At 47.4% G+C, this 12,079-nt stretch overlaps 1 protein-coding gene across 3 annotated transcripts in view; it reads right to left on the reverse strand.

The window, feature by feature from the left end:
* The window catches only part of BEND4 (BEN domain containing 4), a 32,371-nt gene extending 21,549 nt beyond the window's left edge, over positions 1-10,822 (reverse strand). For 2 of the 3 annotated variants that reach the window (XM_047719191.1, XM_047719193.1), the window contains exons 1-3: positions 10,209-10,822; positions 4,355-4,492; positions 2,299-2,865 (exon numbers count right to left, since the gene is read on the reverse strand). In XM_047719191.1, coding sequence (XP_047575147.1) covers positions 2,299-2,865; positions 4,355-4,492; positions 10,209-10,701 — 1,198 coding nt within the window. In that variant the 5' untranslated portion in view covers positions 10,702-10,822. The remainder of the gene's footprint in view (positions 1-2,298; positions 2,866-4,354; positions 4,493-10,208) is intronic. The other variant, XM_047719192.1, reaches the window with a different exon arrangement.
* Between the last annotated feature and the right edge of the window lie 1,257 nt (positions 10,823-12,079).

Consider the following 12,079-nt stretch of genomic DNA (forward strand, 5'->3'; position numbering starts at 1 on the left):
ACTTCACAGCACTCACCATAGCACATACCCTCCCCAATGTTTTTTCTTTTTTCATAAAGATTTTATTTGAGGGAGAGAGACTGAGAGAGCACGAGTGGGGAGAGGGGCAGCGAGAGAGGGAGAAGCAGGCTCTCCACTGGACAGGGAATCCAACTTGGGGCTCAATCCTGAGACCCTGAGCTGAAGGCAGACACAGCCCACTGAGCCACCCAGGCACCCAGAAAAACTGATTTTCATTCATATAGCTGGGTTTCAGTATGGATTATTTACTGAAATCATAGTTCTCCATGTGAAATGGCTTTTGACTCAAGTTTAAGGAGGGAGCTTTCAACAGGGCTGGACTGTTTACCCTAACAGTGGTGACCACAGCCTAATTTCAACAAGTATCATTCAATATTGGACCACCTAGGAAGCTCAAGAAATTGCAGCATTTTCATCTTTCTGGGAAACAGAGACAGTGATTCGTGGCAGCTCAGCAAGGAGTTATCCATGACAGACTTTTCACCTGGTAGATAAATGGGAGGAGGACTAAATCGCAAATTTACTTGGTATTTGCTGAGGACAAGCATTCAGGACTGGGAATTAGACATCACCACTCTGGACAATTCTGTTACCTGTCCTCGCACGGTGAAACTCTTAGCCACAGTTCTGAATGGCTGATGTAAGGATCTAGAATTCACTGATCTCCAGGACACTATTTTCTCTCCCAGGGAAAGAGGACGATGGGGAGCAAGATGGAAAATACTCCTTTGGGGATAAAACTCCAAGTTAATTAACTATAATTTGTGGAACTGTGAGAGCTGTAAACTCCCAGAGTGTTAGCTCCGGGCCCTCTCTTGGACTTGGGCGAACCCAGTGGAGTTCTGCGGCCACTGCACTGAGTTCGACCCATGTCTCCTGCGGTCGCTGTCTGCCTGGCATGGGAAGACTGTGACCTTTTATCTAACGCCAGGGCTCAAGTGCAAAGGGAGAGAAAGGATTAACTTCACCTCTTCCTTCTCCCCCACAACACAACTGCACTAAATCTAATTCCGAAATATTCTGAACCAAAACTCTGGTCCATTTGGGAAAGCTTTTAAATCAAGGGATGGAAAGAAAATAAATTTCTGATCTGCCAATTCTTAACGCTCGCTTTTGTTTTTGTTTTGCATGTGTACTAATAAACAAGAGGGTGGTAGTCTTCACTATTTCCTTCTTTTTAAGTCAGCTGCCAAATTGGGTGGTTCAAAGACACTGAGTCAGGAAAAGAACAAACTTTCTATTTACATTTATATATCAGCCTTAAAAATTTTAATGTAAAAATTTTAATGTGTTATATACATCCTATTTTGAACACACTATATTAGTATAAGTAGGACATGTATGTAATTAACCAATAAATGTGTCCGTTGGTGGATATATGCTCAAAACTTTTTATCAATGGGCCGCATGAAGGAAAGGGTTTGAAGTTACAGTTCTATCTAATGATCTTACCATCTTTTATAAGTCACAGACATGTAGGAAATGAATTCAAAGACATAAGCAAAATCGGTTGCTCTTTAAATAGCAAAAAAAAAAAGGCTCTGCAGCCCAGAGAAGATCTTGCCATAAAGATGACTTTACTACTCCACAAATCTAGTGTCTCTAAGAGGCAGGAAATGCCTGCTTCGCCAGGGGGCACAAATAGTGTGGGATCAACTTAATTACTGGTCTGTCTTTAATCTATTCTTTTCAGTTTACGATTGCTTATTAACTTTAAGGAGGACCCTGCATGCTAAAAAGAGACTATGCCTGTTGAAACTTAACAAGAGTGACAAGAAATTAACGGAACAGAAGAGACCACTTTGTTTAGTTCTACTCACATCCCCCCCTCTGAAAGAATCATTCCACTTTACTCTCTACTACTAATAAAACGCATATAGCAAAGTCTTTAAAAATACAAAAGCTGCTTTTAAAAGAGAGGAACACTTTTTGATGAAAACCCAGGCTCATGGCACTTGGCCTACTGGATTCTCTGATCAAGTCTGGAATCACTTTTATATGGTTAGAGGCATCTTTGAACAGGACAGTGGTCTCCAGGCTTACAACCGACTTAAACATAGATAGGACAAGGCTGGGAGTTCATCCTGAAATTTCCATTTGGCACTGGAAGGCGAAGGCCACCCCGTGCGTGTGCCTGTTTTTCCCAACTTTTCTCCCTTGCTGGCCAAAATGAAAAATAGATACCTGCACGTGCGCGCACACACACACACACACAGAGAGCTGAGACAACGGAAAGGAAGGATCTGCAGGTGGCTTGCAAGGAAAACGGCACGGTACCTGGGATGCTCTCCAATTTCCGTCTGAGTTCTTCATTTTCTTGTTGCAGGGAAATAACCTCCTGCTCCAGCTCCTGGCACCTCGGACAGTAGCCTTCCTCTTCCTCCTCTTCCTCCTCCTCTGGCAGTGTGGAAGAGGATGGGTGACCGTGGGATTCGGAGGTCGCCGGGGAGGTCCAGCCACCTAGTGTGTGCACGGGGGAGGTTGACAGAGGATCCACGTCGGCCAGATGGCCGTACTCACTGACCGATGAGGTGTTTGGAGTCGGGAAACTCCCTGAGAGCAGGTAATTTTGTAGGGAGTCAGTGAAAACCCTCAAAAAGGCAGAAGTCTGTTGTTTCCTTTGCATATATTGCATGTCTACGTCTACATTATCAGAGGTCTGACTGTGGACCCCTTTCCCGATGGGACACTGCTCCTGTCTTTCGGTATAACTCGAGCCTTCTTGCTTTACGCAAGAAATCATGGATTGGGAATGGTTGGAGTCCAGAAGCTTTCCTCCACAATTTAAGAGACTAAGAACTCGACTGCATTGCTGGGCAAAGGCATCCAAGATCATTCGACTCTCTGAAACACATGAAAAGACACATCAGAGACGGATAGCCAAAGACAAGGGGAAGGGGGTAAGTGAGGGCCTCAACGTTGAGCATACCATTCAAAAATGTTAAAAATATGTATTTCTACTTTCCATCCCAAACTAAGGGGATGAGATAGGATGCATTAGCTTCCTGTCATTCTGCAACCAGAGGGGTGCCTGAAGAGTTTCCCCCACCCCCTCCCTCTGGGAAATGGCAAGACTGTGACTTTGGGCACCACATAGAGATTTCCATTGCTGTGGCATTAACTGGCCTGCACAGGTCTGAACCCACACCTTTGGCTTCATTAATATCCTTACTCTAATGAATCGAGCCAGTCACTGCCAACTCAATTCCTCATTGATAGGAGGGCTTACAGCAATCATTACTTCTATTTCTGGAGTGCCCTCATGCCCTTGCTATTAATCAGCTGATACGGTCCCTGCCGAGTACGTTGCTCCCAGATGCAAACTGGAGAAGAAAGATAAGTCCTTTTGAAGAGCTCACTAGACATCTAAGGTAAAACAAAGAGTGGCCTATAAGGCAAACGATGACAAGCCCGAAAGCAAAAACGTGTTAGCCAACATCTGTGTTCACTACGCTGTCTTGTCATTTATCTGTGAACTTGGATTTCTCGTCAAGGCCCATGTTTAGGCCAATCTGTGTAAGTATCATGCGGAAAGCAGCAGTGTCTCTCCTTAGAGCCTCTTCCATTAGACTGTCAAGTCTCTTAAAATGGCATGTGTCGAGAGTGATGGTTAGTTCACAGAAACGTATTCAAAAGCATATTGTCAATCAATGAAAAGTAAAAACCAAGCGGAAAGCAATCAGTTTAGAAAAACAAGCAAAACCCCCTCAAACCGTGAAAACATGTTTTCGTGTTGTCTAAGGGTCTTGAAAATTTGCCCCAAATGCAAATGTCACAAGGTACATTCCCTTCTTTCCAGACCACCTTCCAGAATGGACTATTTATAAAAACAGAGAGATGCTTTATAAGGCTTACGTCGAGGTGGTGGATGCCTCTCATCTCCTCTCCTCCCTACCCAGAATAATGGCCACAAAATACTGCAGATTTTAGATGCCAGCAACTATTTACGATAGAAATTTAACTAGCTACTTGTTGTTTCTGATCATGTTGATCAGCTGTATTTGGGGGGGGGAATAAACTTGAAAAATGAAAAATGGTGAGATGTTTGAGGGCTTCTATGGGGACAGCAAAATATATACTGACTATATGCAAGGGCCTCTTGTAAATAAATAGGTCTTACTTTAGAGCATTTCATATATCCTTGGCTGGGGTGGCTAGAGCACTCTGGGCAGGCTGCGAGTCCACAAGGCTGTTTTCTTCCCTGCACAGTGCTTTCCCACTCTTAGGACCAATACTACCCTTAGACACAGGCAGGGGGACCCCTACCCTAACCGTCCTCCTCCATCCCACCCTCTCCCCATGGTGAGGTACCCAAGATCCAGGAATTCCTTACTCAAACTGCTTCGAGGGCCTGTGTTGGACTCTTCCCTGAGCCATTCTCCCAAAGACAGACCATGGTGCCAGAGCCTGGAAGTTTGGACTGGGGCATCCATTCCTGTGTATGTGAGGTTCCTCCTAGTGGAAGATGAAGCTGGGGGTGGGGAGAGAAGGCCATGGGCTGGCTGAAAACTCCAAAGTCAAATCTGGTCATTAAGAAGGTGTATTTATCAGGATAGGTGGATGGAACATATTTTATTTAACAGTTAGTTAATTATTTAGATATATGGTATGTAGGCCTGAATTTGCACTCTTGTCCTAAATCCCACAAATATTAGGTACAGGTCTGTTTTTTACACAATGATTTTTGAGTCCCGAAGAAAGAACCAGATGTCAGGTACAGTTTCAGGCTAGAATTGATTGATGCACTGGGAACTTCGTTGAAGCAGCAGCAAGGATAAAGTCCACTCGCTCTCTGGGAGAAAAAGGGATGTGGATATGGGCAGCATGTTTGCTGGAATTGATGCCTCTGCCCCCTGCCAGGTGGAAGGGAAGAACTGTGCCCACGATTTAAACCAAAAAGTAATGGGGGAAGACTTCAGATATGTGGGTGTTATTTCTTTACATTGACCCAAACCAAATAAAGTAAACGGTTGAACCATACAAGTGGGAAGACTTAAGGTGATGTTGCATTCTCATTTTCACTTCCGGGTTTTTGTTCTTTTATTAGTAAAATCAAAGGATGATATTGATTGGGAATTTTCAATTCTAGCACACTAGCAGTTTCCATTCATTTTAATCCTATAATCCCATTCCAGACCTGAAATTGTATTTACTGTTTGCATTTTAATCAGCACAGACCCGGATGATTTACATCCTATACACTTCTAACATAACCTTGATGAAGGGAGCAAAATATGAAAAGAAAGGCTAAAATAGAAGCGCCTATAAAAAATTGCTTGAATATATTTGTTCCATGTCCTAAAGCACACTTAGTAGCTTTCATCATATGGATAAATCACATTAGGGTATACATTTTAAGGGGGAAAAAACCCTGACTTGGGGATAAGCGTGATTTTTTTAATTGAAGGATAAACTTGTAATATGCTGAGAAAAAATCATTATGTAATATGCTACATTATGAAGATAATGTATTAAAGTGCTCTCAGAATATCAGAGAGTAGCTACAACCATAAAACAGGTCTTGCCTTCAGTTTTTAAAAAATGCTTCATTCTGAATTCGTTCTGAGAACTGACAGATGCAAAAATAGCAACCATAAGCCTTAAAGTTGAATTTCTCTTCTTTTTGGTAACTTAAAACACTGAAATAGTGTTTTCACATCAATACGTGAAAGAATATGATGAAAAATATTACTATTGCACTTGGCAGAAAACAGCACATCTTTTACTTACTCCATATTGCAGCCAGCAATACTTTAGCTTTCCAGACAGAATATAATTAGAAATGCAAGTACTGTGCAATGCCCATTACGCTAAGAAATGGAGAAAAGTTCTGTTTTCATACGAACACAATCGAATGGTCACTGACCCGTGATTCTTAATTGAGCAAAGTGTGAACATGTATTTTGAATTTTTTTTTTAACTGCTTTTCCCCCCTAGTTACAGAATGCTCTACGCAAGCAATGGCAAGGAAGTACAAAGTCAACAGTTTACAAAGGGGCTTTAAAACTACCTACTTTATTCCTAAGTTCTCTAAAAGTAAACACTGCAAAATGTTAATAAATCACAGTCATGAAGCACTGTAAAGTGACCACTTGCAATTTATTTTGCTCTGCTGTGCAATCTGTTGGGATAATATCATGTTGCAAATTGTGCCTAGTCTGATTCCAAAATCTGAACCCATGATTATTTTTTTAATTAAAAAATTCATTTCTAGAAATTCTACTAAATTTAAGTGGTTTAATCCATCCTAAATCTGATAAGTGAATAAGGGATGGGAACTCAGCAATCAAACACAGGCGCCTTTTTTTAATGTCCTTCTTTGTAAGTAAAGCCTTGAATGGAATTTGTCCATCACAGCCTATACCCAAGAGTATTCTGTTACCATGAAGGAGATCACAGTCGTCGAGATTAGTGGTAACCTTTTAATTTTAGCCCAGCGAAGGGTGAAATATATTAATATGAAAAATGCAGAAGCAGAAAAAAATTTTTGTGATCTACTATCACGTATCCATACGTTTTATCTACCAAAAGGATTTCCAGCTAGTTCAAAATAGATGGATTTCCTTAAAACATTAATATAACTTCTGAAGAGAGGACTTTATGGCATAGAAAATAGAAGTTAGAAAATGAAAGCATCTTTGGGAGCATCACCCTTGTCTTAAATCAATGAACTATGTCTTTTTAAAAAAGGCCATCCAATTTTTTTTTTCATAATGGCAAACATCAACACAGCAAAACAGGATGCAATTTTTCTAAATAAATAAATCAATGATGTGTCAAAAATTAACAGATGAGTTAATATACCCGGTGCTAACAAAACCAGATGGTGCTTCCTAATATTCATCCTGCTCAGTCAATCCCTGAATATTTTCTGGACCATCGGTATATAAAATAGGATGCTGCTATTTGTGATGGCAAACAAAAGCAATCATGCCTGCCAAGCACATACTATAACAGGCAGCATTTCAGCTCTGCTAGACAGAAAGTAATTAGAATGCTTTTAATGTCCAAAAGAATGATGCTGATAGGCTGCCACAGATGTGTAGATTTATGAATATTTATATGGTGGTTTATAGCTGACACTTTTATCAGTTGAAGAAGATAAAATATCTGCCTGACTCAAAAGCTTGACAGTCAGGTTAATAAAATCTCATTAAAGAGAATGACCTATGCAATTATATAGGATTTATTGTAATTCATTTTTGATTGTACTCTGCTTAAAGATGCAATTTCCCATTTCCTGATGCCAAATTTAGGCTGCATATCAAGATCTACGTGGGTTTTAACTCTAAGCCTCCCACAGAGGAAAAATATGCTCTTAAAACCATGGTATATTACCCCTTTTAAGGAAAATTAGACTCTTCATGAGATTTTATAAGAATGCTGAAACATCTATTTTTAATCACATATTTCTCCTCTCAATGGTTTATGGCTCTTAATGGCAACTAAGATTCACTTCAACCTTTTCATCTTTTCCCTGCATTTACTCTGGGCACTCGGCTATCTTTCTTCTATCCCTGACTAGATGCATCACAGGGACGTCTTGACTGTTCTCCATTTACCAGCTAGCTGGAGAAGCTGCAAAACAGTTTTTTGAGAGCGCAACAAGAAACTTACCACCTCCCCAGCCCCCTCCCCAGTATGCTTACATGGTGTCAGTCTGTGCACACATGCTCATTGGTTCAAAGTGGAACCACTAGTTCCTCAAAGAGCCAATCAGCTCTTCAGGTGACTGTCCCTCTGATGGCCACTCACATCTCTGTGCCTGTTAAGAGATGGCTTTGTCCATCAATGATTAATATTAGGACCATAATTCATGATGTCCAGTACCATGACTTTTTTTTTTTCCTCCCCCGCCAGACCATTTTCCTCACTGCATGGAAGAAACCGACCAACCAGTTCCCATCTTTCCAACAAGCACATGGCATCCTGTACTTGGTGCTATCAAGCTTACCTCTCTATGACCTTAAAAAAAAAAAAAAAAAAAAAAAAAAAGGGGAGCAGCAACAGCAGCCTTGAGAATAAAAGGAAATAAAAAATATAGGGAGTTTGACGGGGCATCAGACAAAGCCCCCTTTCACTCTTTTAGATGCAATGACGTTGAGATGTCCACCTGGCCAAATTAACTAGGACAAAATTAACTAGGAAGAAACACTGAAAGAGAACATTTACAACAAGGTGAAAAGGAAAAACAAACTCCTTGTGAATGAAAGAAAGGACACTGTCAGAGCAGGAGGGAGCATGGAAAGGACAGCAAGTGGCTGGTATAGAAAAGAGAAATGCAGGAAAAAGCCAGGTTAAAACTATGGATGAAAAATGGAAACGAGGGGGCAGATTTATAGTGTATAAAAGGAAGCAAAAGGTTGATTAAAGACTTCACAGGCAGATTAAAAGGGGGGAAAACCCCCCAGTGAACGTGGTGGAACTAAGGTTATGCAAAGGGATAGGCAAAACATAGAAAAGGGGAAAAGAACCCAAACGGGGAGAAACACCATATAAAACAAAGATAAAGCAGAACAAGGGAATAAACATGGGCATGAATGAAGAGAAGAGTCCAAATAGAGAAAGAACACAAACCTTACTCAAAGGGGAGAACACAAAAGAGTAATAAGGGACAAAATGGAAGTGGGTGGGTAGCCTAACAATAATATAAAAACACAACACAATATCAGGTCAAAAGCAACTGGGGGAAAAAAAAAAAGACAAAAAACCCCCCAACAACAAACCACCCCACAAACAATAAGAACCCCTACATAAGAACCCTACTCGAAGTCGTCAAACATCTCCAAATCAGTGAGAGATGTGACAGAACAAGTCTTCACTATTACCTGTAATTAGATTTTCTTTCTCAAAACCAATCCTTCATGCGTCAAAATATTGACAAACAACAGAACATTAGCTCAGGCATCTATAACTCATTTAGAGACAATGCTCATATTTTCATCAGGACAAAAGCTTGGATCCACCGATATGCCGAATTTGGAGGGCTCTAAAATGCCATAAAAGGCCCAGAGCAGGAACTTTTCATTCTCAGGAGCGAGCTAAACGCGGCTCTGCGCCCCGAGGGAGCGCAGAGTGCCCTTGGGCGCAGGCCCCAGGCTATGGCCTTTCTACCAGCCCACCTCCCCGGAGCCTAACCCGAAGGAGAGTAGCCTTTTCCGAGGGGGGCTCCCGCAGGCTCCCGGCGGAGAGGAACCTCGTGCCCTGGGGTGGGTGCTCCCCACTAGGCATTTCGTCAGAACTGGGGCCCAGATGCCCCGGAGGCGCCGTGCATCCCCATCACTCCCGGCGGAGGGGGGTGGGGGGCTTGGGCGGCGGGTCCCAAGCGCCCCGGGGGAGGGGTGTCCCTGGGCTGGGGGGGGAGGGGCGGGACGTCCCTCTCCCTAAAGTCCGCCGCAGGGGCCAGCGCCCAGCGCCAGGTCCAGCCGCCTGGCCGCTGCAGAGGAGCCCGCTCTCTTGCCCCCACGGGCCGGGAGTCCGGGGCGGGTGGGGAAAGAGGGCCGCCGAGCAGGGACCGCGCGCGCACGGGAAACACAAGCGCACAGAAGAAAAGGGAGCCCCAGAGCCAGCCGAGTGGACCGCGGCAGAGTAAGAGTACATCAAAGAGGTGGTGAAAAAGAGGATCGGAAGATAAGGAAGGAGAAAGAGAAGGCAAAACCAGAGGAAAAGAGAGGCAAAGGAAAAGTGGAAGGTAAAAGTGCAGCCGCCGAGGGTAAAGGAAGGGCGTCCCCGAGCGCCGCCCGAGCAGCGCTTGCCTCGCCCCGAGCGGCCACGGCCGCCACCCGGGGGTGTCCGGCGCGCCGCGCGCCCAGGCTGCCTCCCCGACCCCTCCCCCGACAGACCCCGGTCGCGGACCGCCACCGTCCCGCATCCTGGGCACCACGCCGGATCCGAGCGCGAAGCCACCTGTTAGGAGGCGCGCGCGCCGTCGGAAGCTCCGCACGCGGCGGCGGCGGCGCGGAATCCTCTAGAAGTTGCCGCCGGTGCGTGGAGGCCTCGGGGCTGCGCTCCGACGCCCCGACTGGCTCTCAGCCGGGACTGCGCTCGCCCGGCTCCCGGCGCGCCCCTCCCGCCGGGCTCGGCGCGCGCGAAACGGCGTCCGCCATGCCCAGCTTCTGGTTCCCGGGCCCTCACCCCTCCCCGCGGCCGGGCGGGAAGGAAAGTTGCGCCCAGGAGTTGGTCGGTACCTGCACTGAGCTCCAGGCTGGCGCCGTCGCTGCCCGCGCTGCTGCTGCCCGTGGCGGCCGCCGGGCCCGGGCCATACCTGACGACGGCGGCGAAGGACGAGGAGGAGGAGGCGGCGGGGGCCGCCGGCGGCGGCGCCGGAGTCCTCAGGTGGCCCTGGGACGCGGCGGGCGTGCAGGATGGAGACGACGACGAGGCGGCGGCGGCGGCCCGGCCGGGCCCGGGGGGGTAGGAGCTCTGCGCCTGGAACTGCTGCTGCGGCTGCGGCGGCGGCGGCTCGCTGCTGCTGATGGAGACGGCGGCGTGCGGCGCGAAGGGCGGCGGGGGCGGCGGCGGCCGGACGTGCGGCAGCTCCACCAGGGTGGGTCTGTCGTAGCGCTTCGCCAGCGCCGGTCTCTTGCTGGGGAACGTCTTGAGGACGCTGTAGGGGCTGCGCTGCTTGTAGATTTTGGGGACGCTGGGCCCCTCCTCCGCCGGCTGCATCTCCTCCTCCATCCTGCGCCTCGGGGCCGGTCCCCGGTCGCACGCCCCCTCCCCGCCGGGCGCCGGGCTCCGAGGGTGCCTCCGCCTCCCGCCCGCCGGCTCTGCCCGAGTGCGCGCGTGTGGGAGGGTGTGTGCCTGTGCCTGGGCCGCCGCCGCCGCCGCCGCCACTGCCGCCTGTCGCTGAGGCTGGCATCGCTGAGCCCCCGCGCGGGGGGCTGCCGCCCGAGCGCTGATTGACAGGCCGCCTCGCCAATGCCTGGAGGGAGAAAGGAGGTAAAGAGCAAGTGTTTAGGGTAATATCTGCTAATGATAATGGGGGCGGGGGCGGGGCCTGGCGGCGGCGCCGCCGCCCGTGGGGTCCGCGCGCCGGGTGTGCGCCTCCGACGGGGGGGAGGGAAGGGAAGAGCCGGATCCCGAGGGCGCGCGGGTAAACAGGGCGAGGTCCCGGCCAGCGCGAGACTTTGGAGCCCCAGGTGCGGACTTGGAGGTTTTGCCTTTGCGGGCGGGGTTCAGCTTCGGAAACGAGCTCCTGGCGCCCCCTACGTGGCCCCAAACTCTTGGGGTTGCACAGAGGGGCTGGGAGTAGTTGGAGTGGGGGTGTGTGTGCCTTGGGAAGGTACTGCAGCCAGTTCTACCCCTCGGGAAATCCTCCCCCGACCTTTTGAAAAGAACATCTTGAAGGATTTGACCTAGGGTCGCTTTGCGTTGTGCGCCTCTCAGGGTCGGCCCACACCCAGCGCTTGACCTTTGAGCTCATGCAGATCACAGGAGCATAAGATCATACGGGATCTCGGACTTCTACATTATTTTATTAATTTCCAGTAGGGGCCCAGAGAATGTAGCAGAATCATTTACCCCATTCTACAGATGAGTAAACAGAGGCCCCGCGAGGTAATTGCCCAAAGCCAGACACTCAGGAGTGTGTGGCCGAGTGCAGACACGCATCCAGATCATTTGAATTCATATCCTCACTTCTCATAGCACGTAGACTCTGTGCAATTGAGGGAAAAATCTGACCCGATACCTCCCTTTGGGATGGTGATTAGATGCCTTCAACAATGTCATTTGATATACGCGTAAATGTGAGAACCAGGGTGGCCTGCTCTATCGCCCAGCAAGCTTCTCACTGCATCTGGGGCCATCAGGCCAGTGTTTCTGGAGGACACACAATTCCAGTAATTGATTGAATGAAAGAAGAGCTTCTGTGGTTTGGAGGAGGATCCCCATGGAGTAGAGTTGTCTTCAAATCTTGAGGAGTGCCCTGAATTCTCCCAGAGGCTCCTTGGAGCAAATCATCCCTCTCTCCTAGGCCTGCGCGGGTGCCAGCATACTCCCTCCCAGAATTGGTTTCCAGCCTGTCAGTCTTCATTCTCCAGGTTAGGATCCGAGT

Source organism: Lutra lutra, chromosome 2, assembly GCF_902655055.1.
Source record: "Lutra lutra chromosome 2, mLutLut1.2, whole genome shotgun sequence".
Taxonomy (NCBI): domain Eukaryota; kingdom Metazoa; phylum Chordata; class Mammalia; order Carnivora; family Mustelidae; genus Lutra; species Lutra lutra.